This window comes from Zootoca vivipara, chromosome 13 (genome assembly GCF_965207765.1).
Source record: "Zootoca vivipara chromosome 13, rZooViv2.hap1.1, whole genome shotgun sequence".
Lineage (NCBI taxonomy): Eukaryota > Metazoa > Chordata > Lepidosauria > Squamata > Lacertidae > Zootoca > Zootoca vivipara.
In genome coordinates, this window is record NC_142596.1 from 5,569,682 (window position 1) to 5,594,534 (window position 24,853).

The 24,853-nt window shown below is 43.5% G+C and overlaps 1 protein-coding gene across 1 annotated transcript in view; it reads right to left on the bottom strand.

The window, feature by feature from the left end:
* TBC1D2B (TBC1 domain family member 2B) overlaps window positions 1-24,853 on the bottom strand; it is a 45,398-nt gene that overhangs the window by 18,244 nt on the left and 2,301 nt on the right. The window contains exons 2-8 of the mRNA XM_035130903.3: window positions 22,025-22,178; window positions 16,180-16,345; window positions 8,956-9,107; window positions 7,630-7,847; window positions 3,433-3,828; window positions 2,341-2,451; window positions 1,513-1,706 (exon numbers count right to left, since the gene is read on the bottom strand). Of these exons, the coding sequence (XP_034986794.1) occupies window positions 1,513-1,706; window positions 2,341-2,451; window positions 3,433-3,828; window positions 7,630-7,847; window positions 8,956-9,107; window positions 16,180-16,345; window positions 22,025-22,178 (1,391 nt within the window). The remainder of the gene's footprint in view (window positions 1-1,512; window positions 1,707-2,340; window positions 2,452-3,432; window positions 3,829-7,629; window positions 7,848-8,955; window positions 9,108-16,179; window positions 16,346-22,024; window positions 22,179-24,853) is intronic.

Here is a 24,853-nt window from a genome sequence, read left to right on the forward strand (position 1 = left end):
CCGCCGAGACCACATAACGCCGGTCCTGAAAGACCTACATTGGCTCCCAGTACGTTTCCGAGCACAATTCAAAGTGTTGGTGCTGACCTTTGAAGCCCTAAACGGCCTCGGTCCAGTATACCTGAAGGAGCGTCTCCTCCCCCATCGTTCTGCCCGGACACTGAGATCCAGCGCCGAGGGCCTTCTGGCGGTTCCCTCGCTACAAGAAGCCAAGTTACAGGGAACCAGGCAGAGGGCCTTCTCGGTAGTGGCGCCCACCCTGTGGAATGCCCTCCCACCAGAGGTCAAAGAGAATAACAATTACCAGACCTTTAGAAGGCATCTTAAGGCAGCCCTGTTTAGGGAAGCTTTTAATGTTTGATGGATTTCTGTATTTTAATATTTTGTTGGAAGCCGCCCAGAGTGGCTGGGGAAACCCAGCCAGATGGGCGGGGTATAAATAATAAATTATTAATAAATTATTATTATTATTATAAAAGTAAATAAAGTATTTGCATTGGTGTTTTAACATAACACAACACTTCACACAAGAACATAGGAAACTGCCTTCTAACAAGTCAGACAAATGACCAGCTAGCACAGAACTATCTAGGGCACTTTGCATGCAGAAGGTCTTAGGTTATGCCTGCAGCATCTCCATGTAGAGAAGGGAAGGTCTAGAATTCTGGAGTCATTGCCAATTAATTTCCCCCCCCCTGGTAATTGCTTTTATGTTCAATTTCTAGTACACAAAATGCAGTAATAACAATAAAGAGATCAAAACAAGAAAGGAAAAGGAAGAAGGATATGAGGAGAGAAGAGGGAATGATAGTATTCTAAACATAGAACTCCAGACAATTGTCCTTCATAAGCATCTTATCCAAGAACTGCTGCCAGTCAGTGTTGACAATACTGAGCTAGATAGACCAATCATCTCACTCAGTGTATGGCAGGCATCCCCAACCTTTGGCCCTCCAGATGTTTTGGACTACAATTCCCATCATCCCCGACCACTGGTCCTGTTAGCTAGGGATCATGGGAGTTGTAGGCCAAAACATCTGGAGGGCTGCGGTTTGGGGATGTCTGGTGTATGGCATCCAATTCAGCACAAGCTCTCCAGGATTTCAGGCAGGGGATTCTCTCCTGGAAATTGACGGCTTGAACGCAGGCGCTCAGCCACTGAGGTAGTTCCATAACTCTTACAACAGTCCTAAGAACATGAGTCTTGTATTATCCTAGTACAGGTGGCAACCATTTCGCACAGAGGGCCCAGCCCCAGCCCCCATGTGTGGAGCACGCATAAGCGCGCCCCGTTTCACCCCATCCCGATTCTGCCCTCTTTCGGGTCCAAAAGGACTGCCAAAGGGCAACCAGGCAAAGACATAGTTGCAGTTAAGATTTAAAACTGAGTTCCAGCTCACTCCCTCAGCTGCTACACTGCACTAGCTCTCAGAAAAGGCTGTGGTGTTTTTAAATTTTACTTTATTTATATAGTTGTATCAAATGTGAAGTTATCAAGAGTCTTCTGTTTACCTGACCATGTGAGGTTTGAAGTATGTCTGCTCCAGGTGCTCACTGCTGTCCACTTTCAAGGCATCTTCCAGGAGCTGGGCCACCACATCATGACAAGGACCCTGCTCCTCTGAGCAAACTGGGGTCTTCATCTCTTGAAGCAAGATAAGATACTTACTTTCCACTTGGCAGAGCTTGGCTTCAAGGCTTGTATACTGCAGAGAATACACCAAAGAATTCTTTCAAATTGGCACTTGCAGAAACATTTCAGTGATGTATGGAAATCCATTTCAATAAGCAAGTGTGTGTGCACAAGTTGTCCCTCTCCCATTTAAACAAAACAGGGTTGAGAAACCTCAGTCCCAGAGGCCAAATGCAGCTACCTACACTTCTCTAACTTTATGCCTGGGATTCTCCCCAGACCGTAACACCTCCTGAAGTGCTTTTGCTTGGCCAACCGAATTTTTTGACTTGGAAGGAGGATGTAGAGATGCGTATGTGCAGTAACCAATGATATTTTGCATGGCTACAATCTTCTGCACAAAGGTAAGAGTCACATCCACTTGTGCATCTGCCCTGCCCACAACTGGTGTGTGTCGCCTGGAAGGCTGCCCGTGAAGGAATGCTGCAACCCTAAGACTGAAAAAGGGTTCCCCACCTCTGAGATAAAATGAGGATGTTGCAATTCCAGAAAAAGACAGAGGTTTCTGCAAATCAGCATAACAATAAGTTTTAAGTTCCTCTTTCTATATACTGCTTGAAATTTTCACTTCTGGCAATGAAAGCTAGCAGGATTTTACTTTCAGTGTCAAGTGAAAGCTTTACAATGAGCATCTGTGTTAAGCTGACCTTCGTCATCAAGTCTCTTTCTCTGTTTTCAGCAGTTCTCCGTAAAGCAGACAGTTCTAGGATCTCTTTATTTAAAAATTTGTTCTGGTTCTTATAACCCTGAAGACTATCCTGCGAACAACAAAAGATATGGATAAATATAGGTTATTTAAAAAATCTATCATGAGGAATACAAGCAGTAAAGACTAGCGAAGCTTGACCCAAGAAGCTCTATTTTTCTTTTGTTTTAAAACAGTATATTGACACGGGGGGGGGGGGGGCGACTCCAGAATTACAGAGAAAGTGCGCAAGTGGTGAGCTAGATAGTCAAAGAACTCAAATGCGTGCTATAAGTTCCACTCATTAGAACTTGACACGGTGGACCGTTTTAGGGCTAGAAAACTAGTAAAACTGTGCTCTCCAATTTTGTACAATGAAACTCTAATGACAAAACAATGATCTGATTCACTGACTTCCAACTGTTGCTCAATCCCTCAAGATCATGCTGAGTTTCTTGAGAAGCTCTACTTTAAAAATCAAATGTGTCTCAAGCATAAATAGGGAAATTTTATAAAAGAGTTCTATATTTTCAAATTATTAAACTGTGACTGTTTCTGCTGGGCTTTGCCTTCCCCGAAGACTCGATCTTCAGGTCTGAAGGTTGTCAAATAAGGCAGCATCTTGCCACATATATTATCTATTTCTCTTTAATCCCTGTTTGTATCATGCTATCTGGGTTCCCATATTGTTGCTCTTATGACATTTTGTTACTTATTCTTGGATGTGACCCCATTCCTTAAACCTTGTTTGCAACACCTGTTGTGATCTGAGAATTGGGTCCCCTACAGCTCAACTCAGATAGATGCAATGCCAAAACATGGTCTGGCAAGTCAGGGCCACCTTCAAATGATCCTCAATCCACCTCTCTTCCATTCACATTCTCTACTTGATAGTTTTTGCCAACCAAACTTAGCCCTTGTGTCCAAAATTAGTGAAATGTGCCTTGCTTCCAAACCAAGGTTCAAACTATTTCCTGAAAATATTCAGCTTACAGAAGGGCACATCACATGGAATTCTCATGGCCTCCACTACTGAAGCAAAAATGTTCCTTACTTTCAGCCTGTCAAGCTCCTGCAGTTCTTTGTTGATGGAAGAAGACATGGGAGAATGGGCTGATCCTCCACTCTGGCCAGATGACTGGCCCTCACATTCACTCAGCTCCCTGGAAAGTTTCATGATCACTTCATCTTTGGCTTGAATGGTCTCCATAAGCATGCCCAACTGCTCATTGAGCTCGCCCACCTTGCATTTCAAATTCTTTACTTCCTGCCGCAAACTGTCCTTCTCCAGATTAAGCTTTTCAAGCTGGTTGTTGAGACCCAATATCTGATTGTCTTTTTCATGAAGCAGCTCTAACTTATCTTTGGGGACTCCATCACAAAGATGCCCTACAAAATATTTGTCATACTGTGAAGATCTGACAGTCTGCTGCAGAAGCCGCACAAGTTCCTTTAAGGAGAAGGAAAAAAAGGATATTGGTGAACATGGTGGCATGTGCTAGTTAGATGTGTTTTACCTCTTAGCCACTGTTGATTTTAATTCCTCCTTTGACAGCTTTTATATGCTTGTGCTTAATTATTTTTACGGAGAATGTTTGTTTTCTTCCTATATACATCATGTACATCATGGCCCCCATGCCAACTCCAGTGTGACAAATGGCAGCCAGGAGGAAGGAGAGGTGCTTCACAGACTAGTTTAGCAAGCTATGGTACTCTGAAGCACCTGCCTCCATTAAATGCAGTTGCAACAAGGTTTAACCAAGGCACTTCACAGACGTTTAGCATAGCAGCTCTATTCTGAACCAGGAGAAGGCTGGCAGGAGGGGGGCTTTGGAAAGCGGTTGGCAGATAGACATGGTTGGTAAGTGGAGTGAGCAGAAGCAGTGGTCCCAATATTTTATATTTTTGTAAACTGCTTAGAGGTTTGTTTTACAATAAATAATAAACCAAATAAATAAAATCTATTTGGGTAAATAAAAGATAAACTAGGTCTGTGCAACCAAGAGGGTTCTTAACTTCCATCACTTGTGCTTCTACCCCTCGTGACAGACATTACACCAATTTTTAAATTGAGGAAAGTTTTAGAACCATTGCAACATGAAACTGAATTCTGTTTAAAGAGAAGAATCAAATCTCTGGGTAGATGCCAGCCTTTGGCCCATACCTACAGTAGATCTTCAAAACAAACAATTAGGATAGCAACTGGTACCATTTTTAAACCAAGCCCACCAAAATTCTGCTGCAAGTTAATCTCTCTCCCCACACCTACAAACATTTAAAAAAAATTCTGGACAGCTTAAGGCACGGGTGTCAAACACAAGGCCCGGGGGCCTAATCCGGCCCGCCAGACCTCGTCATGTGGCCCGCGTAGCCACCGCCGACAATATCCGCTGACAGTAGTTCTGGAGTCTGCGATTAGCCGAGGGTCAAAACTGGGGGCGGGGCTGCAGGTGGAGGCCGGGGCGCTGGAGCCGCGCTGACGGCCTTGGCCAGGGAATTTCAATTTCGAATGAGGCTGAGGGAGGCGGTGGCACAGCGGCCAGACGGGGAAGTGAGATGCAGGAGGAGGAGGAGGAAGCCCGCCGAGGAGGTAGGAAAGCCCTACAGGCGCCGCTGGCAAAGTTGGTGCCGGGACGGAGCAGCGCTGGATTTTTTTTTGGCGGGCTTTGCTGTTGTCTCCGAGAGCGAGTGAGGCGGCACTGGGGAGCCGCCGCCCGCCGCTTCCCTTCCTCTCCTCGGCTGCATCAGGGAGGTGGGCGAGCGAGCGGGCGAAAGGGACGCGGAGTGAGCCTGAGGGGGAAGTAGGCGAAGCGCAGCAGCCGCTCTCTTGATGGAGCCGGGTTTCTCTTCCCTCTTCCCCCTTTTTCTCCTCATAGACACTCGGGAGGGTGTCTGGCTTTTGCTCTGCCCCCCACCCCCGAGCCGCCCTTTGGCTTCTCAGTTCCGGCGGAGCTGCTCCCCGGGGGGCGGCCGGGAGGGAGGCGGCAACGACGGCACAGGTTCCTGCTCTTCCCGCTCTGCCACCGCCTCCTCCTCTCAGCCCCTCGTGATGTAGGGCTCCAGATGGAGTCGCCTCACGGTTTGAGTAGGTGGGAGGGGAATTTTTTTTGGGGGGGGGGAGGTTTTCAAGCCTCCTCTGCCTGCAGTCCCGGTAGGGAGAGGCGGCGGCGAAGACGACAACAGCGCGGGTGGGGGGAAGAGCAGCTCTGAGGCGAAGATGCACGTCCGCTGAGGAAGGAGGATGCAAAAGCAAAGCAGGGAGTTGGCGCTGCACCGCATGTTCCTGCCCCTCTCCAAAGCATGGGGTGGGTTGCAGCGTGTGGCATCCTGCCTAGCGGGGTTTGGGTGTGCGCAGGGCGGGAAAGGGAAGCGCTCTTTCCATCTGCAGGTTTTTAATCCCAGCAGTGGCTTTCTCCTTCCTGCCGAAGGTTTAGTTGAGCGCCCCCCCCGGAAGCCGTCAATCCCCACCTTTTGTTCAAATTTCCCTCATTTGCATCCCCTCCCACACACGCGCCACGACGCAGGAATGTGATCCGCGTGGGGGCGGGAATGAGCTTACGTTATTACAAAAAACAGTAATAATTGAATGCAGTGACAATAATTTATGATAATAAAGAGTGGACACATAGTCCTACAGACGCAACCGGCCCTTTGAGGGTGACCAAACTGCTGATGCGGCCCCCGATGAATTTGAGTTTGACACCCCTGGCTTAAGGCTTTGATTTGGGGACAATTGGCGGTGTGGGTTAAACCACAGAGCCTAGGGCTTACTGATCAGAAGCTCGGCGGTTCGAATCCCTGCAACGGGGTGAGCTCCCGTTGCTCAGTCCCAGCTCCTGCCAACCTAGCAGTTCAAAAGCACATCAAAGTGCAAGTAGATCCGGCGGGAAGGTAAACGCTGGCTCTCTCGGCCTATAGAACAAGATGAGCGCCACAACCCCAGAGTCGGACACGACTGGACCTGATGGTCAGGGGCCCCTTTACCTTTACAGGTAAGTAAAGTGAGTTCTTTCACTCATTATAATGCACATCAATCTCTGACTGGGTTTCTGGGTGTTTTCCTGTTGTTATTCTGTCTCTCAATAAACCTACCATTAAAAATATGGACTGGTCATTTCTTCGTCAGAGGGCAAACGGGCAAATTTAGCAGGGGATCAAATACTTTCCCCTCTCACTGTAGATAACAGGGGTAGCCTTCCCCCACATAGTACTCTCCAGATGCTGTCAGACTCCAGCCCTAGCTAGCATGGGCAGGGATGATGGGAATTGAAGCACAGCAACATCTAGAACAGGGATGGGGAATTTGCCCCACCGGATGCTGCAGAACTGCAACTCCCATCATCCCACAGTTCAGCAACATTGTGTCGGGGAGGACAAATGTCACCCACTCAAGATCTAGAAGAATGAGGGTGGGAAAGGCTGCACCAAGGCACAAGGATCATGTTGGGCTGGACAGCATTTTAAGCAGCCATCTCTAAATTTCTATTCAGCTCCTGTGCATGACAAAAAACAAACAACCCTCCCCCAAAGTTCTTAACAGCAGTGAGGTCTCTGTAATTCTTTAAAAATGTGTTTAAGAGGTCAGCTAGCTATTTTTAAAAAAATGCATGCTAGTTACTGTCTTCACATAGGCTACAGAGGGAAAACCTGGCCCACCCCTGGGTCTGGCAACTGCACATTTGTAGTATAAAGAACTCAGGGCAGGTGCAGAATGCCTGGGGCTGGGTCCCAGAAGATGCACATACAAAAATTTGGGAGTGTTTCATTACATCCTCTAACATGCCTCTAAGGTGAAGGACCCCTGGACGGTTACGTCCAGTCAAAGGAGACTATGGGGTTGCAGTGCTCATCTCGCTTTCAGGTCAAGGGATCTGGTGTTTGTTCACAGACAGCTTTCCAGGTTATGTGGCAAGCAGGACTACACCGCTTTTGGTGCAACAGGACACCGTGATGGAAACCAGAGCGCATGGAAATGCCATTTACCTTCCCACTGCAACAGTCTTGCACTGGCGTGCTTTCAAAATGCTAAATTGGCAGAAGCTGGGACACAGCAACAGGAGCTCACCCTGTCAAGCAGATTCAAACCACCAACCTTCTGTTCAGCAAGCCCAAGAGGCGCTGTAGTCTAAACCACCCGCCTCTAATGTGTGCCAGGCAGGTTTTCCTGTACTGCTTAGCAAAACCTGCCATATGATGCCAATGCTGGCTTCATCTCCAGCTACTGTTCCTCTCTAGCTTGTAGACCAGCTACCTTTTGACTCAACAGCTCCTTCTCGAGACTCTCCAACTCTTCCTGTTGGCTCTGGAACTTCAGCTGCATCTCGGAAGCCAGCTTGTTTCCATTACACTCATCAGGAGGAGACTCTGTGCTATTCCGGTTTTTGCTGCTTGCAATCATTTCCTTTAAAGGACGCCTTGTTCTGTGTGGAATGCGGCCAAAATCAAATGGAAAGGCTGGACCAGACACGCCTGCACAAGGAGATATATATTTTTTCCTCATTCAGACCAAAATGTATTTGGACATATTCCTCACTTTGTTAAAAGAACACAACTGTACTCAATCACCAAATCTGGAACAAAGACTGGAACAAGCACTTCCAAGTTGGTTAATTAATTGTAACTCATCTGTTCCCTTCACTTCTCTTCTCCCTGTCCCTTTTATTCTAAGCAGCGAGACCATGCACAATTAAGAAATCATATACCAGGACAAAATTAGAACTGAAAAAAGAAGTGCCTGCTACTTCAGTGGATGTTAGTTTTAACTCTTTTTGCCACTACAAGGAAGTGAGCCCTTAGTATGCACTCTCATTTATCCTCTGTGGTTTGTGTTAGTACTAGGATTACATTTGGAGATTTAGCCTCAGAATCCGTTGTCTGTAGTGAGCTCCAACTCAATACAATAGGAAAGGAAACTGAGTAGTGAAGCACGTATTTCCTTCATCAGACTAACCACAAGTCACCACAAACAACTCTGATCAGATGGAAGACCTTCCCAATTTAAAGTTGAAACAAACTCCTACCATTTTTTAAATCATCACATTTGTATCCTATCCATCTTCCTCCTCAGACTTCAGACTGACCTACCTGTAACTGAAGTTTAGCCACAATTGCCATGGCTGAGTGTGGATTTGAACTCAAGTCTCCCCACCTCCCACAACCTCTCTACTTGAATCTAAACCCCTATCAATTCACTCTTGCATATAGTACAATATAACCAATTTGCAACATATCGTTTAATAAAGAGGTATTTGTGCTTAAAAGTACACTCAAGAAAAATGCCTTGACAACAGCATGGATCTGATGGAAATAAGTCACAGCAGTGCAAGTTTGAGTCCAGGTATCCCGGTAGCTAAAGCAGAAGAATCCAAAGGCAAATTATAAAAATCAGTTTCCAATAAGAGATATTATCAGCATTCTTTATCAATGGATAACCCATTTTCATGGTGTGCCTTTAGGAGTGGACTGCATTTTCATCAACTCCTAAGGGTCAATGGTGTAGAAATATAAAGAATCTTAGAAAGTACAATAGTAGAAAAGATAGGGACGGGAAATGTGGGGAGAAGGAACACTGGAGTACCTTTGCTCTGCTCTGCTGAAAACCTCTTCCGATCTTGAACTATCGACTCCTCCAAATCCTTCGTATCTAGAAATTCCCACTCCTCTGTATAAAAAATACTCTTACGGTTGTCATTGCTTCCTTTTCCAGTTCTTAGTGAAGACACAGAGTTCCTGGCAAGTACAGAAATTAAGAAGTAGTTATACAAACAGAGAGAAGTATAATTTTTAAAATAAAGGATACACAACTGTAGAAATCAAAAGCAAACAAAACTACGGTTTTGTTCAATTTCCCTTGGTTCCAAATTTACTCCAAAGCAGAGAACTCGGTTGATGCAGATGCCTACACAACAAAAGTTTGCCAAATGTGCATTTAAATATCAAGGGCTAAGAGTTTAATTTATACACTTCTGATTAAAAGTTATTCCCAGGATGATATAGAAAGGTGCTCAGCTGACACGCACTGGCTATGGCTGATGGGAAATGCAATCCGAAACATCAAGTGGGGAAGGTTGGACTAGGCTTCAGACATTTCCCACCCTGTCAATGACAGCCTGCTCCAAATAATCCTCATAATGCCATTTGTAGCATATGGTAATGCAATAAGTGACTCTGCTACAATCTATGACAGCAACAATGGATCACTCAAGGAGTCCCTGAGCCTTTCTACTTCAAATAGTAAATCACTTCCTACTACACTTAAATTCAAAGTACTGGACAACAAAGATAAGCAGTCATAGAATCATAGAGTTGGAAGAGACACCACAAGGGCCATCCAGTCCAACCCCCTGCCAAGCAGGAAACACCATCAAAGCATTCCTGACAGATGGCTGTCAAGCCTCTGCTTAAAGACCTCCAAAGAAGGAGACTCCACCATACCCCTTGGCAGCAAATTCCACTGCCAAACAGCTCTTACTGTCAGGAAGTTCTTCCTAATGGCCTCTAGAAAATGATGACATTTTGTACCAGGGGCGTCTTAACCATAGGAGCTAGTGGCACAGGGAACCACGACACCAAGTTCTGGAGGGCGCTGTGGAAGAGGCGGAAGCTGGACGCTGCACCTCCCAGCATCAGCTCGCCGCCCTCATCCACCTCTGCCATGCCATGCATGCCCGGAGCCTCCTCACTGCCAGAGGAGCAGCCCTCCAGCTCCTACGGCAGCGCCACCCTCACCGGCCTCTACCATGCAGCACTGAGGCTGGAGCCTCCTCCCTGCCGGAGGAGCTGCCCTCCCGTCGCTCTCTGTATGCATGCATGTTTTGGAGGTGGCTCCTGGTAGGCGCTGTTATTTGGTTGCAGTTGCACTTCTTTTCTCCCCCCCCCCGCTTTCCGTCTCCTTCCTCGCACCGCTAGGTCCGAGAGAAGGGGGGCGGGTGCCGCTGCTGGGCAAGCGGAGAGGTGCGCGAGTAGAGCAGCAGGCTCCTGGCTGGCGGCCTCGGAGCTCCAAGATTCCCCTCCTCTCTCCCACCTCCCCTTTGCTCCTTCATTCACAGCTTTGGAGAGTGCAAGGGCTGCTGCTAAAAGCAGCCGCCGCAGCTGCTTGCCTAGCAAGCAGCAGCCCTCTTGGCTGGGGGGCGGGGGGGGCCTCCTTTGCACAAGACCCAGCCCAGATTTGGGGCCGCCGCCACCACTACTACTGAGCGAAAGATGCACCGAGGTTGCAGGGCTCAGACTAGAGTAGGGCAGGGAAGGAAGGGGGAAGGGGGCACTTTTCCTACTAGGGGTGGTGGTGGTAATTTCCTCCTCCTTGCCAGGCGCCTCAGTCCCCCATCCCCCCCATTGTAAGAAAAGAAACCCACCCAAGGGAATTGTTTCATTGTGGCGTTAAAATTTGTTCTCGCTGGCCACAAGGCTTAATGAGAAGGTCAAACTTAGCACGGTTTTTATGTATTTGTCTTTTTAATCGCGTTTCAGAAAGCTTGAGTCCCTCCGATTTACAAAGAGGGGAAAGAAAGGAGCATGGCTTTTTGCAAATGAACACAAAGCTTTTCTTTTCTTTTAGGAAAATGTTTTAACTCGCACCCCCCCCCCACCTGTTGGCTTCTTGTCGTGTTCCGTTGTGTCTTTTTTGCAAGATTTACTGGGCGACTGACACTGAGAATGAGGTGGGAGAAGGAATCGGGGGTTTTCACCCACCTCTCTAATGGTACATATGTTGTGTTCTTTTGCTTCCCCCCTCCTTTAAAAAAGCTGGGTGCCAGGAAGAATTAGACCATGAATCTTTTGTCATTGTTATATCCAAAATCTTGTGTTTTCTGAGTCTAGCGGACACGTCCAAATCTAGACGGTTTGCAATAAAGCTTGTGGGTTGTGTTTTTTTAGGGCAACACCTCTTATGGATTTGAGAGAGTAAACATTTTATGTAGAGAATGGTGCTATTTAGGCTCCCTCCAGCTGCTGCTGGCCCGGAGGGAAACATGGGGCCAGATACCGGTAAGCTTGAGATGGCCCTGTTTTGTACAAACCACCACCTGAAATCAAACATCAATAAAGATTCAACTGCAGAGCTAAAAACCAGTGGAAGCAAAAGTTGTACTTCAAGACTCAGCATAACAATCAGCAGATACAAATCAAGACATGTTAAATAATTCAGAGCAAGAAGTAACACTCAAGAGGTTTTAAGACATTAAAGGAGTGGTAACGGATTGGTTACAGTATTATCAACTTAATGAGATATTTAAACTAGATAAAAGGAATGGTGTTACAAATCAGAGCTCACAATCTGAAAGAGAGCTCATAGAAAATAATGAGAAAGTAATTTCAAAAATGTTTAAATTGCTATTGGAATAGGAGACTAAAGACGAGCTGGTAAAGTCAGCATTGACACCACACTAGGCAAGGAATATAGGTCACAATAGTGAAATGTGTGAATGGGAAAGACTCTGGAAAAAGGATTTAAAATGTACAGCATGTTGGGCACTACAAGAAAATTCTATGAAAATGATATATAGGTGGTATTTAACATGAAGTAAATTAGCAAAGATATATAAAGCAGAATCAGATAATGCAAAGCAAAAGAGGTTACTTTTTACCATACATAGTGGTCATGTAAGGTAGCGAAAGCCTTCTGGGAAATGATCTATAATGAACTGAAGAAAATGCTGAAAATATATTTTATTTTTGAAAAACCATAAGCTTTCCTTTTAGAAATAATAGGTTCAGAAGTACTCAAAGAACTTGGGGGGGGGGAGTGTTTATGTATGCAACAAAAGCAGCCTGGATAATTTATGATCAGAAATAGAAGGAAGATGCAGAACTAAGGAGGACTGGCAGATAAAATTGATGGACTGCGCAGAAATGGCTAAATTACTGTAACTGGAAGAGTAAGAAACCAGGAAGAAAAGAATTTCAATAGAGAATGGGAAAAATTGAGGATTATCTGAAAAATTATTGTAAGCAACTTAAAACGCTAGCAGGATTAGAATAAATTCAGCTGTTAAAATATAATTGTAAGGGGAAATGTTGGAAGTAAAATAAACAAATAAGGAAAAATGTGGATATGCAGAAAAAAAAATGGAGAAAAGGAAGGGAACCATAGAAGGGGAGGAGGGAAGTTGACCTAATTTGTATGTTTTAAATTTATAATTTATTCATTGTAAAATTGAAAATGATAATATATATATTAATATATATATATTAATATATATTAAAACAAATCAAGGCATGTAAAGCAACTTTATAAAGACTATGAGGAAACGTATAAAGAGTGAAAACTGCCATTTGTTAGTTTGATATAAGAATTCCGGTTGCAACATCTCAACATATGATTACACCACTCAAGGGTTACTACAGTACATGCATTTAAGATATGCTAATCTGCACCGAGCTTCAGGAAGTTTACCAGAACAGATGTATTTCAAGCAATCATGTTTGCCAAGAAATGAAGTCAAAAGTGCAGTGTTGAATTTGTGTAACACAATCTTGGTAACAGCAACCACTCTTTACTATGGATCTGCAACAACTGTACTAAAATTGCTCAGTAGCTGTTAAAACACATGAACACATTTTGGCTAATTTTGCAGAGAGAAACATTCAAAGCACATGATAAAACTGCTGCATTTCTGAAAGAGAAAGCCTGGTAATTTTGTTAAGCAGTCAACAAGGGGGAACTTGGTAAAGTTAATGTTATTTCCCTTGGCTGACTCTACAATTTCTGCAAGATCTTGGAACCTCCTTCATATATTTGGGGAGGGAGTTAGTGGTAAAGTACTTGTGAGAGATGCTAACCAGCCTTTGTCAACCTGGTGCCCTCCAGATGTTGGACTACAGCTCCCACAGCTCTAGACATAAAATCTGGAGGGCACCATGAGGCAAGGTTGAGGCAGTGGCCTCAGGACGGCAGGCTCCACACAGCTGCAAGGAGCAACATTTCCACCTCCTGCACTTGTTTTCTGCCTCCTTGGCTGCACACCCTTCCCCTTGCTTTCTGGCTTTCCTCTTTTTCCCTCCTCACCCCCATTTTTCTTCTCCATTTAGTCCCCCTTGCTTCACCACAATGTTTCTCCTCCCCATTTCAGAGTCTTACTTCCCCTCCCTTTCTATACCTCTATCAAACCTCTAGCCCACAGAGTCCCACTCAGCTTCTGTGCTGTGTGCACAGCTCCCTCCAGACATGCAGGCTTCCAGCTTTGCAAGAGAGCAGCTTCAGCCTCCAGCCAGGTCAGTCAGTGGAATGGAAAGAGGAGGCATGGGGGGATTTTTGCAGGGAAGGGGGGTGCTCTTCTACCACCACAGTACCGTCCTCCATCCAAAGAACCATTTCAGTCAATAAACAAAACAAAACAAAACTTGAGGGTGCAAAGCAGTACTGGAGAGGGGTGGCCTGAGCCCCAACATAGAGGTTTGGAAGGTTGCATTGGTCCCTTAGCCTGATAACCCTTAACAAACCACAATTCCCAAGGACAGCATAATTTTCTGGTTCACCTCAGGCAGCAAAGTATCTTGGGCAAGCCCTGGAACCAAGTTCGTGAAAGTTACAGTGGTGGGAAGCCTGTGCCCCTCCAGATCTTGAGGCATCAACCCACAATATCATGTAGGTGTGGTCAGAGAGGATGGGAGTTGTAGTCCAGCAACATGTGGAGGGCTGCAGGTTCCACACAATGTCCACAAAAGCTTGATCCAGCCAAGAAAAATGTTCATTTGATTTCCTAAGTAAGGAGTACCATACAAGCATGCTGGCTGGGGCTGATGGGAGCTGTAGTTCAGGACATCTGGAGGACACCAGGTTGGTAAAGGCTACTTTATGCACACAACCAGTTTGCCACCTAGGAACACAATTTGACCAGTAACACAAAACAGATGGTGGCTGAAGTTCTGTGCAGGGCTGATATTTCCCTATGTTATGCCTGAAGTAAAAGTTAACATTATACACTAGGAGCTAAAAGTCATCACATGGAGGGAGGATATGGAGTAATTCAGAGATGCCTTAGTTCTCCTACAAACAGTATGCAAGATTCAGAATCCCATTGTGGACATTTTTGTGGTCAAACTGACATGCAGAGAAAAATTCTTAGACCATATTCAGAATTGCACATCCAACGTTTTCCTTTCAAAAGCCTTTTTGTGCAACTCAATAGCATAGGGGTGGGGGTATCAATCACACTCATTGAAAACACAAGAAGGATGTGGTTTAATTTTTCCAGAGCGAACAAGGCAACAGTTGCCACATGTGCCCTGCTCCTTAACCATCTGGAAAAGTAAGCAGGGGGGTAATCCTCCAAGTACTGAAACTTTGCCCCCTTGCAAGACTTACTCCCCTGGGCAGCCTTTCAGCATTAATGAAAGGGTGCGAGTGGGGATGGTAAGAAATGCAAGAAGAGAAGTGATTGGAGGTCAGTTGCCACAAAACTGTTGCCAGAAGTTGGCCAAGGTCAAAACAGTGACTTCAGCAGCTGCTCAGGCCTTATAAATGGTTACTTCTTAGATATTCAATGTGCCTTTCCCACTGTTTAAAAAGAGAACACAAAGGCAGAGATATATTTATGGGGTGTTTCTCTTTACAATGTTTCAAGACATTTGTTTTAAAGTTGTATCAATCAATCTCTTTATTATGGTCAATGACCAATATTGTTTCAAAGATAAATGATCTAGAACTTTTTAAACAGGAGTAACAGTGTATTATGTGAACAGGGTATTATGTCCTTTTCGAAGGGCAATCAAAAGAGCTGGTGCAGCATGGTGGGTAAGAGGCTACATTTCATCATTGCTAAAACTTTCTCCTTACCAGAAAGCTGAAAGGTACCAATGTATTTTTTTATTATGAAATTACAAATCTGCCAACTAAATTCTGCTCCATGCAAACTGGTGGAAAGCATCAGTGAGGAAAAAGCTGTTCAACAAAAGAACCACCATTTGCTCATAACACAAACACGGTATGGAAAATAATCACACCATGGACAAAATTTCCTATGAGAAGAGATTTTTACTCAGAGATGCACCTTGTGCAGCAGGTTCTAGTACATTCTAATCCAGGGGTCAGCAAACATTTTCAGCAGGGGGCCGGTCCACCATCCCTCAGACCTTGGGGTGGTGGGGGCCGGACTACATTTTGAAAAAAATATATGAACAAATTCCTATGCCCCACAAATAACCCAGAGATGCATTTTAAGTAAAAGGACACATTCTACTCGTGTAAAAACACCAGGCAGGCCCCACAAATAACCCAGAGATGCATTTTAAGTAAAAGGACACATTCTACTCATGTAGAAACATGCTGATTCCCGGACCATCCGCGGGCCGGATTGAGAAGGCAATTGGGATGCATCTGGCCCCCGGGCCTTTGTTTGGGGACCCCTGTTCTAATCACTCCATTTCCACACCCTTGAGATGCTTTAGGTAGCAAACTGACTTGGGAACTGGACTCCCATATGGATTTTCATAGGTTCCCACTGTTTTAACTTTGTCTTAAAGCCCTGTTCCCTGATCACTGGCATCTCTAGTCAGCTTAACTCCATCTCCACAGCCTTGCTTAGATTTAGCCTACATGTTTCTCCTGAAACATAATAAGGTTATTATGGAAGCCAATGGGCTGCAAGTTGAATGTTGCTGCTGGAAACCTAGGTCCAAATGTTACCTCTGCTAAATCATGAACAGCTTCAGTTCCAAATGTATTATTTTGGGGGTGGGGAAGAAATATAATCTGCTCCACAGCCTTAATCTGAACATAAACATTTTTGCAATCACATAGTAGTATTTATGCCAATCCCATCAGATGAACACTGAAAGTAACACAACACACAATACTCACTTGATATCTGTACCAAGTTGCTTCAAAGAAAAGTTAATGGCACTTGGCTGGCCTGGGGCTGGTTGGCATGCTGCCTGTTCTCCCACCAGTTCTGTGCGTGCTGCCTCCGTCATTAGGACATTTCTAGCTTTCTCTGCTGATGCATTTGAAAACATGGTGGTCCAATCTAAGAAGGGCAAAAAATACCACCAGAACTTAATAATGCAGCTGACACCCCGGCAGTCCACATCAAGGCTCATGGAGGGCAAATACAGAGGACTTCTAACATGTTATGAAGGAAGGTATTGAGCTCCCCTCATAAGTAGCTCAGGAAACTATTGCAGTCCAAGAACTATGGTGCTGAAGAGTTAATACTTGCCTCAAGGCCAGCTAAGAAAGTCATGCAAATTGGCTATAACTCACAGCATCTCATGCAGCCATTAAAGCAGAGCTTTCCAAACTTTTCATATTGGTGACAGACTTTTTAGACATGCATCGTTTTGTGACACAGAAATTCAGTTTTACTAGCAAACTGGAGGTTAAACTAACCCGTTTCCAGCCCTGGGAGGAGCATGGGGAACATTTGAGTGACACACCTGCACACTGCAGCTGACACACTAATGTTTGAAAAGCTCTGCATTAAAGTTTAGAGAATAAAACTGGAATTCAGAATGAGTGTGGGGAAGGGTAACAGAAACCAACCAAGATAAACCAACAGTTATGTCAGTCTCTCACAACAGATTCTAGCACATGCAGGTATTCTAATGCTTCAGGTACCTAAGGATTAGGCCAAACATTAAAGGTAAAGGTACCCCTGACCGTTAGGTCCAGTCGCGGACAAGTCTGGGGTTGCCACGCTCATCTCGCTCTATAGGCCGAGGGAGCCAGCGTTTGTCTGTGACTAAGCCACTTCTGGTGCACCAGAGCAGTGCATGGAAACCCTGTTTACCTTCCCACCCACTTAACGTGCTTTCAAACTGCTAGGTGGACAGAAGCTGGGACCGAACAATGGGAGCTCACCCCATTGCGGGAATTCAAACCGCCGACCTTCTGATTGGCAAGCCCTAGGCTCTGTGGTTTAGACCACAGCGCCACCCGCGTACCTTTAGGCCAAACATTATTTATGTGTAATTGTGTAGCCCCCCTCCCCACTAAATGCACACAGGTATTTAAAAGTGCAAATTCAAGAGTTCGAATGAGTACATACCATCTCAGGAAGTACAAGAGGTACACTCATAATGGGCCATATTCCTCCTTTGCTCTGTCAAAGGGCCCAGAGCATGGAGAGGAGCTGGCAATCATTGGGCAGTCTAGCAGCATCTTTACATACACCTTGAAGCTTCCTCATTTATTATGCCACCTGAAGTGGGACAGCCCACCTCCAAAGTTCTGCAGGCACGCGAAAGCCATAGGGCCCAGTTTTCTTAGCAAGGAGGCCCTTCCTTCCTTCACCTCCCACTAGCCCTCAGTGTTATCAAGAGTGATAGATTAACAGGTAGTCCTTCCTAGTACTCTTCCCTCTGTCATCAGCATCACAGAAGAATAGAGCAAGAAAAAGAGAGAAAAGATTATTGAAGTATTCCTCCTCCTTGCACCAAATTGCATACATTTGATGGCTGCACCATATAAGACTTTGTCTCCATTAACAAGGGGTATACCCTGGATCTAAAGCATTCAATGATTTACAAGTTTCAAGAAAACCACTGCTCCAAGGTAAGCAAAGTTTAGAGCTGTAGACACACCTTCAACAATTTCCACTACAGTACAAAGTTATCAGCACTCTGCTAAAATGAGTACTGTGTGAAAACCAGCCGGATGAAGCAAAGCAAAGCAATTCCCCTCCCCAACCAACACGGCCCAAGGAAAGAATGCTCATGCCCAGTTAACAAGACAGTTTGCAGAATGCCCACACTTCTTGCTGTTTTATGACAGAAATGCATATACAGTAATGTAAAACCACATCACATTTGTATGGATTCTCTTCTCCAGATCACAACCAGTATGAAATCCACAGGAATGCTGGAGTGTTGTGAGGACATTTACATAACCTACAATCAAGGACACAGTCTTTCAGCTTGGATGAAGCCAAAGATCTGCTTAACACTCAGTTATTAAAATTACATAAAACAGACTACAACCATCAACGATTCGGCAGGAAAAGCTTTTAGCCAAATAAAATGCTACATCAGTGGAAGACAACCAAATACAACCTTTCTAAGTTAAGTGAGCTCTGCATGTTCCCAAATATTCATCATGTAATGTGCCCCCACAACATGAAGTTCCCTCACCTTCATTCTTGGGGCTGTTGTGATTAGCAAGGGAGGAGAGACTCCTAGGTTGAGACACAAATCTAAACAATGTCTTAGTGGCATGTGAATGGGTTGATCCTCCTCCTGGAACCTTCTCTTTCCACAAAATGGCTATGAGGAGTTTGGGAGCTTTCACTTTTTGTTGTTTACGGTTTCACCTGAACTGGGGAACTTGGGTGTTTTAAACAGGCTAGCTTGTTTAAAGTGGGCTTGTTTTGAAACAGACTTTTGTCAGTGGTCAGGCCATGAGGAAATGGGAAATCATAGTTAACTGAGAGTAAAGGCTTCCAAAGCCTTCCTCCCAACCACATAGGAGGAAGAGCATGGTAGCAGGATAGGCTCATTCACTTCATGAAAAACCATGGTGTTGGAAGAGATCAACCACAAAACTCTCAGCCTGAGAGTGCTTGCAACTGTGGTCTTGGCAGGGTAATTATGAGCTAGAAGGCGATTAATAAGTGGCATTCCCTACTGGTGACCATAGAAAAACAGTATGATGAGGCAGCAAGTTATTCAATTGCTAGGTAATTTATGTTCAACTTACTCTTAATACAAACACTGGAAGGGAGTGCCCCATATCATCTGTCCATTGCCGGTTTAATCATGACTAGGACACCTGTGGCATTCTACTGGAACAACAGGCTGTTGACTGGCATGAAACCTTGCTTGGGTTCTCATCTAGGTTTTTTTAAAAACATCTACTCAAAAGGATGGTTTTGGTGGGACCTTACATAAAACTTTTACCAGCACAGAAGGTGTTTCAACAAAAGATACCTCCACTACTTATTTTATATCAATTATAAATACAATTTAACCTAAATGAAAATGATGCAGTCAGAAATGTGCTATTTAAATTACCTTATGATCTGATAACAGCACCCGATGAATACATACAATTTCCTCAGTTATCTGTAATACTGCAGTTATTTATTGCTTGTATTCACTTACATACAAATATAGGAATGAAGCCAGAAAGACAAGACTCTGCACACAAAATCTACCGTAAATCAGAGAAAGCTCAAAGCAGTTTTCATTTGGAATAATTTTCCAAATGCTGGTAGTACAATGGTCCCCATACACAACATTGCACTATATTTTACACCCACTGCCCACTTCTTTGTAAACATGAACATTAGGAAGAAAACTACCATGAATGCCTTATTGTTTCAGCTGGATGACAAACAGTAATGCAAAATCACACTTATTGTAAATTGTAATATAAAGTTTTCATTTAAAATATTTAAAGTATCTGTATCTTGACTTATAAACATGGCAGTGCTGTCTACAAAAATTCAGTTAACAATAAATTACTTCCTTGAATTACAATCCCTAAAAATATAAGTCATAGAACAAACAGCAAAAACCCCAGCAATAGTAGATTGCCAACGTATCTCATTTTATTTATCGCAAAGTTTTTGGGTCTAGAAAGGTACAATCGGCATAACTGAATAACTATCATAAAATCAATAAGGTTTCTAAAAATGCTATTTCTCAAATCAGCTTCAAAAAAGTTGTACAGTTGTACCTCGGCTCCTGAACGCCTTGGGAGTCGAACGTTCCGGCTCCCAAACAAAAACCAGAAGTGAGTGTTCCAGTTTTCGAACGGATTTCTGGAACGGATTCTTTTCGACTTCCGAGGTATGACTGTACTTATTCTGCAGCAGATTTATGAAATTCCAGGAGTAATGAAATTAAAAAGATGGCCCATTAAGTAGAAAATCCCACTTCCCAGATCAATTGTGTTAAAAATAAAACTGCCAAGTAACTTTCAGAAGCTGAATGTTTAAAGCATGATACTAGTTGGGAAGAGAAAAGCAATCACACCCACATATAACTGTATTTTGGGTAAGGATATTACTAAGGTACCTATTTTGTCTCAACAAAATTTGACCAATTATAATTTGGCCTACTGGTCAGAACACAGACATTTGGCAATGCACTTACAGAATTATTTTGGCCCAATTTACATGTACTTTCTTTGTTGTTGTTTAGTCGTTTAGTCGTGTCCGACTCTTCGTGACCCCATGGACCATAGCACGCCAGGCACTCCTGTCTTCCTTTACCTGATCTTAAAGATTCAATCCATGACTTGTGTGAGGAAACCTCACATTCTTATGGGGAAATCTCACTCAAGCTCAGTATTCAAAACCTGGGACAACGAATTGCGGCCATTTCTGATAAGATAAGTTAACTCTTGAAAGGCACTGAGGACCTAGAAGCTCTCTCTGCTACTTAGTGGGGTTTTATTGCTTATGCCAATAATGCTGATCTACAAAGTCTATTGCCAATACAGTGGTACCTCGGGTCAAGAACTTAATTCGTTCTGGAGGTCTGTTCTTAACCTGAAACTGTTCTTAAGCTGAGGTACCACTTTAGCTATTGAGGCCTCCCGCTGCTGCCGCACGATTTCTGTTCTCATCCTGAAGCAAAGTTCTTAACCCGAGGTACTATTTCTGGGTTAGCGGAGTCTGTAACCCGAAGCATCTGTAACCTGAGGTACCACTGTATTGACAGCTAAAATTTGGAACTCTTAAAAAATGTTACATGCTAGATACTTTCTGTTTTCAGTCAGAATAGCATTTTATAGCTTTTCTAAATCTTGGTTTCCATATAGTTAATATGGTTTGTTTTTGTATTTTTTTTAAAATAAAAATCTAACTAAAGAACAGAAATTGTGAAAATGCAGTACTGTATTTTCTTCAGAAGATGACCTTCATTGGTCTGAATGCGGCTGGATTACTGGCACAACTCCACTATTTCCGGAGCTTTCTTATAATTAAAACCACATTTTGGAGGCTCTGTGCTCTACCTAATGTTCATGTACTTATATACTGTATATCTTTCACAAAAATATGGAGGGGAACCAGTATTACTATTCCCACCCATTTATAACATACACATATTATACTACTAGCACTGAACATCACACAAAGGTTAAAACATACCTGGGGCTGCTTTGAAGGATTGTGGAGATAACACTGGGACTTACAGGGCGATCCTATAAAAACCAACAAGCAACTGGGATGACCCTTGAATTGTTTACTATCCTAAGATTTCCTGTTCCAAATGTTATTTACATGAGACTGATAGATTTATTTCTTCTTTATTTATTTCTTCTCAGGATTAAGAGAATCTAATGAACTTCACAAACCTTGACATCTGTGATGGGTCGAACATGACAGATTTTATGTTTTAGCATATAGTGGTGCTGGTGTCATGCCGGTGACAAATTAAAGTTTTACATTGCATTTTATGCCACCAGTGGTTGAAATGTTCCAACTCACCCTGAGAATTTGGAGCAGGACAGGAAATCAAATTGAATATTAAATAAAGAAGCCACTAAAAGCTGAATAAGCAGTTACAGCACAATCCACTAAACATTATCAAGCACCCTCTCTACACTTCAGCTAAATGTGCCCACCATCTACCTTTCATGAAAACTAAGTTGAGCTATGTGCAGAGTTGGCAGTTGCACTTAGAATTTGAAAAACATTATGATACTGCCACCAACAAAGTTATATGAATCACATTCTCGACCGGTCTCAACATTAGCTTACCAGTATTGTCTTTGGCAACAAGCCCTTTGGAGGAGTCACATGGTGTCGGTGAAATTTGACTGACTCTCTTAGTTGCATCATGGCTGTTACAATACTCCCATCTCCTCTGCTGAAGCTCCTGAAGCCAGTACTTCATATCCTGGTGTGTTGGTGCCTGTTACACACACAAGCAAAAATGCTGAAAACATTACAAGAGGAATAATGCACAAGGAATGGAAGGTGCCTGCATATGCAGGGACACACAATAAGGTGTCTGTCATCTGTAGGAAAATACAGAAAGGCTGGTCGGCCATAAGCTGCACTAAAATGGAAATAAACCAACAACTGTGTTCAGGGATATGCATCCTTCTATGCTAAGTATTCGTTTACAAGATAAAAGATGCAGTTCTGATATGTGAATGTGGCTCATGCAGTCCAAATTTCATCTAAGTTGGGGACCTGTCAAGCAAGCCTAGCTATTGCATTTTTTGCAATGGCTTGGTATCCCATTACATGTCTACCTCTCTCTGTAGTTGACAACAGGAATATTTGACTACTATTGCCATGTTGTTATTGGAAGGCATCAGCACAGTGCTCTATGTGTTCACACTTTATCCATGCTTGCCACTACTTTCTTCAAACTGATCTAGATTTCCCCATAATAATAATAATAATAGGATCATGTTTAGTAACAGAATGAATACTTTCAGAATAATGAATCTCATATAGAAAGCAACTTGGGGCAGATGGGGAGACCACAATGGACCCTTGATTATTGGGGAGTCCATTTTTCATGATGTGGTTTACATTTTTCAGACTGCCTTTCCAAAACTTAAAATATCTGTCTAATGATGAATGTTTACAGTTTGTCTTCCTTATAAAGAAAACATGTTACACATCGATAAGATCGAGGAACAGGAAAGAAAGCTGAAACTTCAAAGAAACAGGCAACCACAACATATGCTGTAAGTTAATTCATCTTCCTGTCACAGCAAAAGCAATAAAGGTCAATATCACCCAGGCAAATAAGCATCTTAAATACTTATGAATTGATTGTGACATTAGCTTTCATAGGCACGAGCTCACTTTGTCAAAGGCATGAAATTATCTGGAAGAGACAGTGCTTGATGGCTAGTTAAGGGAAGGGATGTTCTTACTCAATAGGAAAAACCCACAAGAGGAAGCCAAATGTCAAGAAACTGCATTGCACCATGCTTGAATAACAGCACCATTCTCAGAAGTCCCACTGTAACCCCTGTAACTTTTTCTCAGGTAGGCCTAACAAGATTGGAGTTCAGTGGCGTGCATGTCTGGGTAAACAAGTACTGTATTCAATTAGGATGTACAACATTTACTTGGAAGCAACTCACAGCAACCAGTGACACTGCGACAGACACAGCTTTTCTGCAAAAAATTTTTTTGCTGTGCAACTTTTCAGTCATAACTGTCTATCAAGGTTGAGCCTGTGGGTTCTTATCTTAGGATTCAGGTTAAAAGGTAAAGGGACCCCTGACCATTAGGTTCAGCCATGACCGACTCTGGGGTTGCGGCGCTCATCTCGCATTATTGGCCGAGGGAGCCGACATACAGCTTCTAGGTCATGTGGCCAGCATGACAAAGCAGTTTCTGGCGAACCAGAGCAGCACACGGAAACACCACTGACCTTCTGATCAGCAAGCCCTAAGCTCTGTGGTTTAACCCAGAGTGCTACCCGCTGGCAGACCTAAAACCATTTTGCTCTTTCCTTATGGCTTTCACAACCTCCAGCTTAAGCCAATATAGTTCAGAAAGCATCATCACATCATTACCTACATCACATTTTGCACACTTAACATATCTGACCTTGGAACAGGAGGCTGCCTAAATGAATAGCACCCCAATGCAGCCAGAAGCCACACTGCACTAGTACAACAGGCCTGAAGTTGCTTTACACAAGCACAGCACAACTGCTAGCTGTAAAGTGGTGACTTGGAAAAACTCCCCAAAGGACACAGATTTAATATTTCCAAGTCGTTTTTAGTGCTCCTATAATATTAAGAATAATGGATGGGAGAGTCCAGACAATGATACATTCAGAAACCGTGAATAAGCAGCAAGTTTAGGAATATTAAAGCATGTGAGCATGAAGAAGCCTATGTTTGATTTGACTTTCTTCCTTGAAAATATTGTTCTGCTCTTATACAGAGTTTTTCCTTGAAAGGATAAATCCAGTAAGCTTGAAATGTAAAGCACAAATTCAGTAATGGGCTCCGTTTAATCCTGAAATAAATATTTAGGAACACCAACGCCTAAACTAAACATTTGGCAGCAAAAATATTATTCTTTTAATAGGCTTTAGGAATCCTCTTCACACCCAAACCCTAAGAGCCAATGTAGTAGGACAAGATGCTTGGATATTCCAGGATGTTCTTTCCACAGAGCCATCATTGGATTTTTTGCAAGATAAAGGAGGTTATTACTATCGTGAACAGCTACAGAACATGAAACCATGTTTCATCAACCATAGTTTCCCAGCTTGGACAAAACAGGGAGCTATGGCTTGTTTGATCACTCCTATGTGGAAAAGAATGAAGCAGCAACACATGAATGAATAAGGTTTGTTCATTTAGCAGAATGTTAAGATGAAATACAGTGGCCCGAACACAGCTAAAGAATAAGTGTAACAAGTCACAGAAGGTGGCTCAAAGCCAGCTCAGCAACATCAGAGCAAAAGGGAAGAGAAGCCCAACAAAAATGATAAAACTAACAATTAAGGAAGAACCAATTGACCACCTTATTCTTTTGTCACTCCACCCCACCAAACATTAGTGCCACCTGGTACTGTGAAATTACTGCATTGATACTCAACTA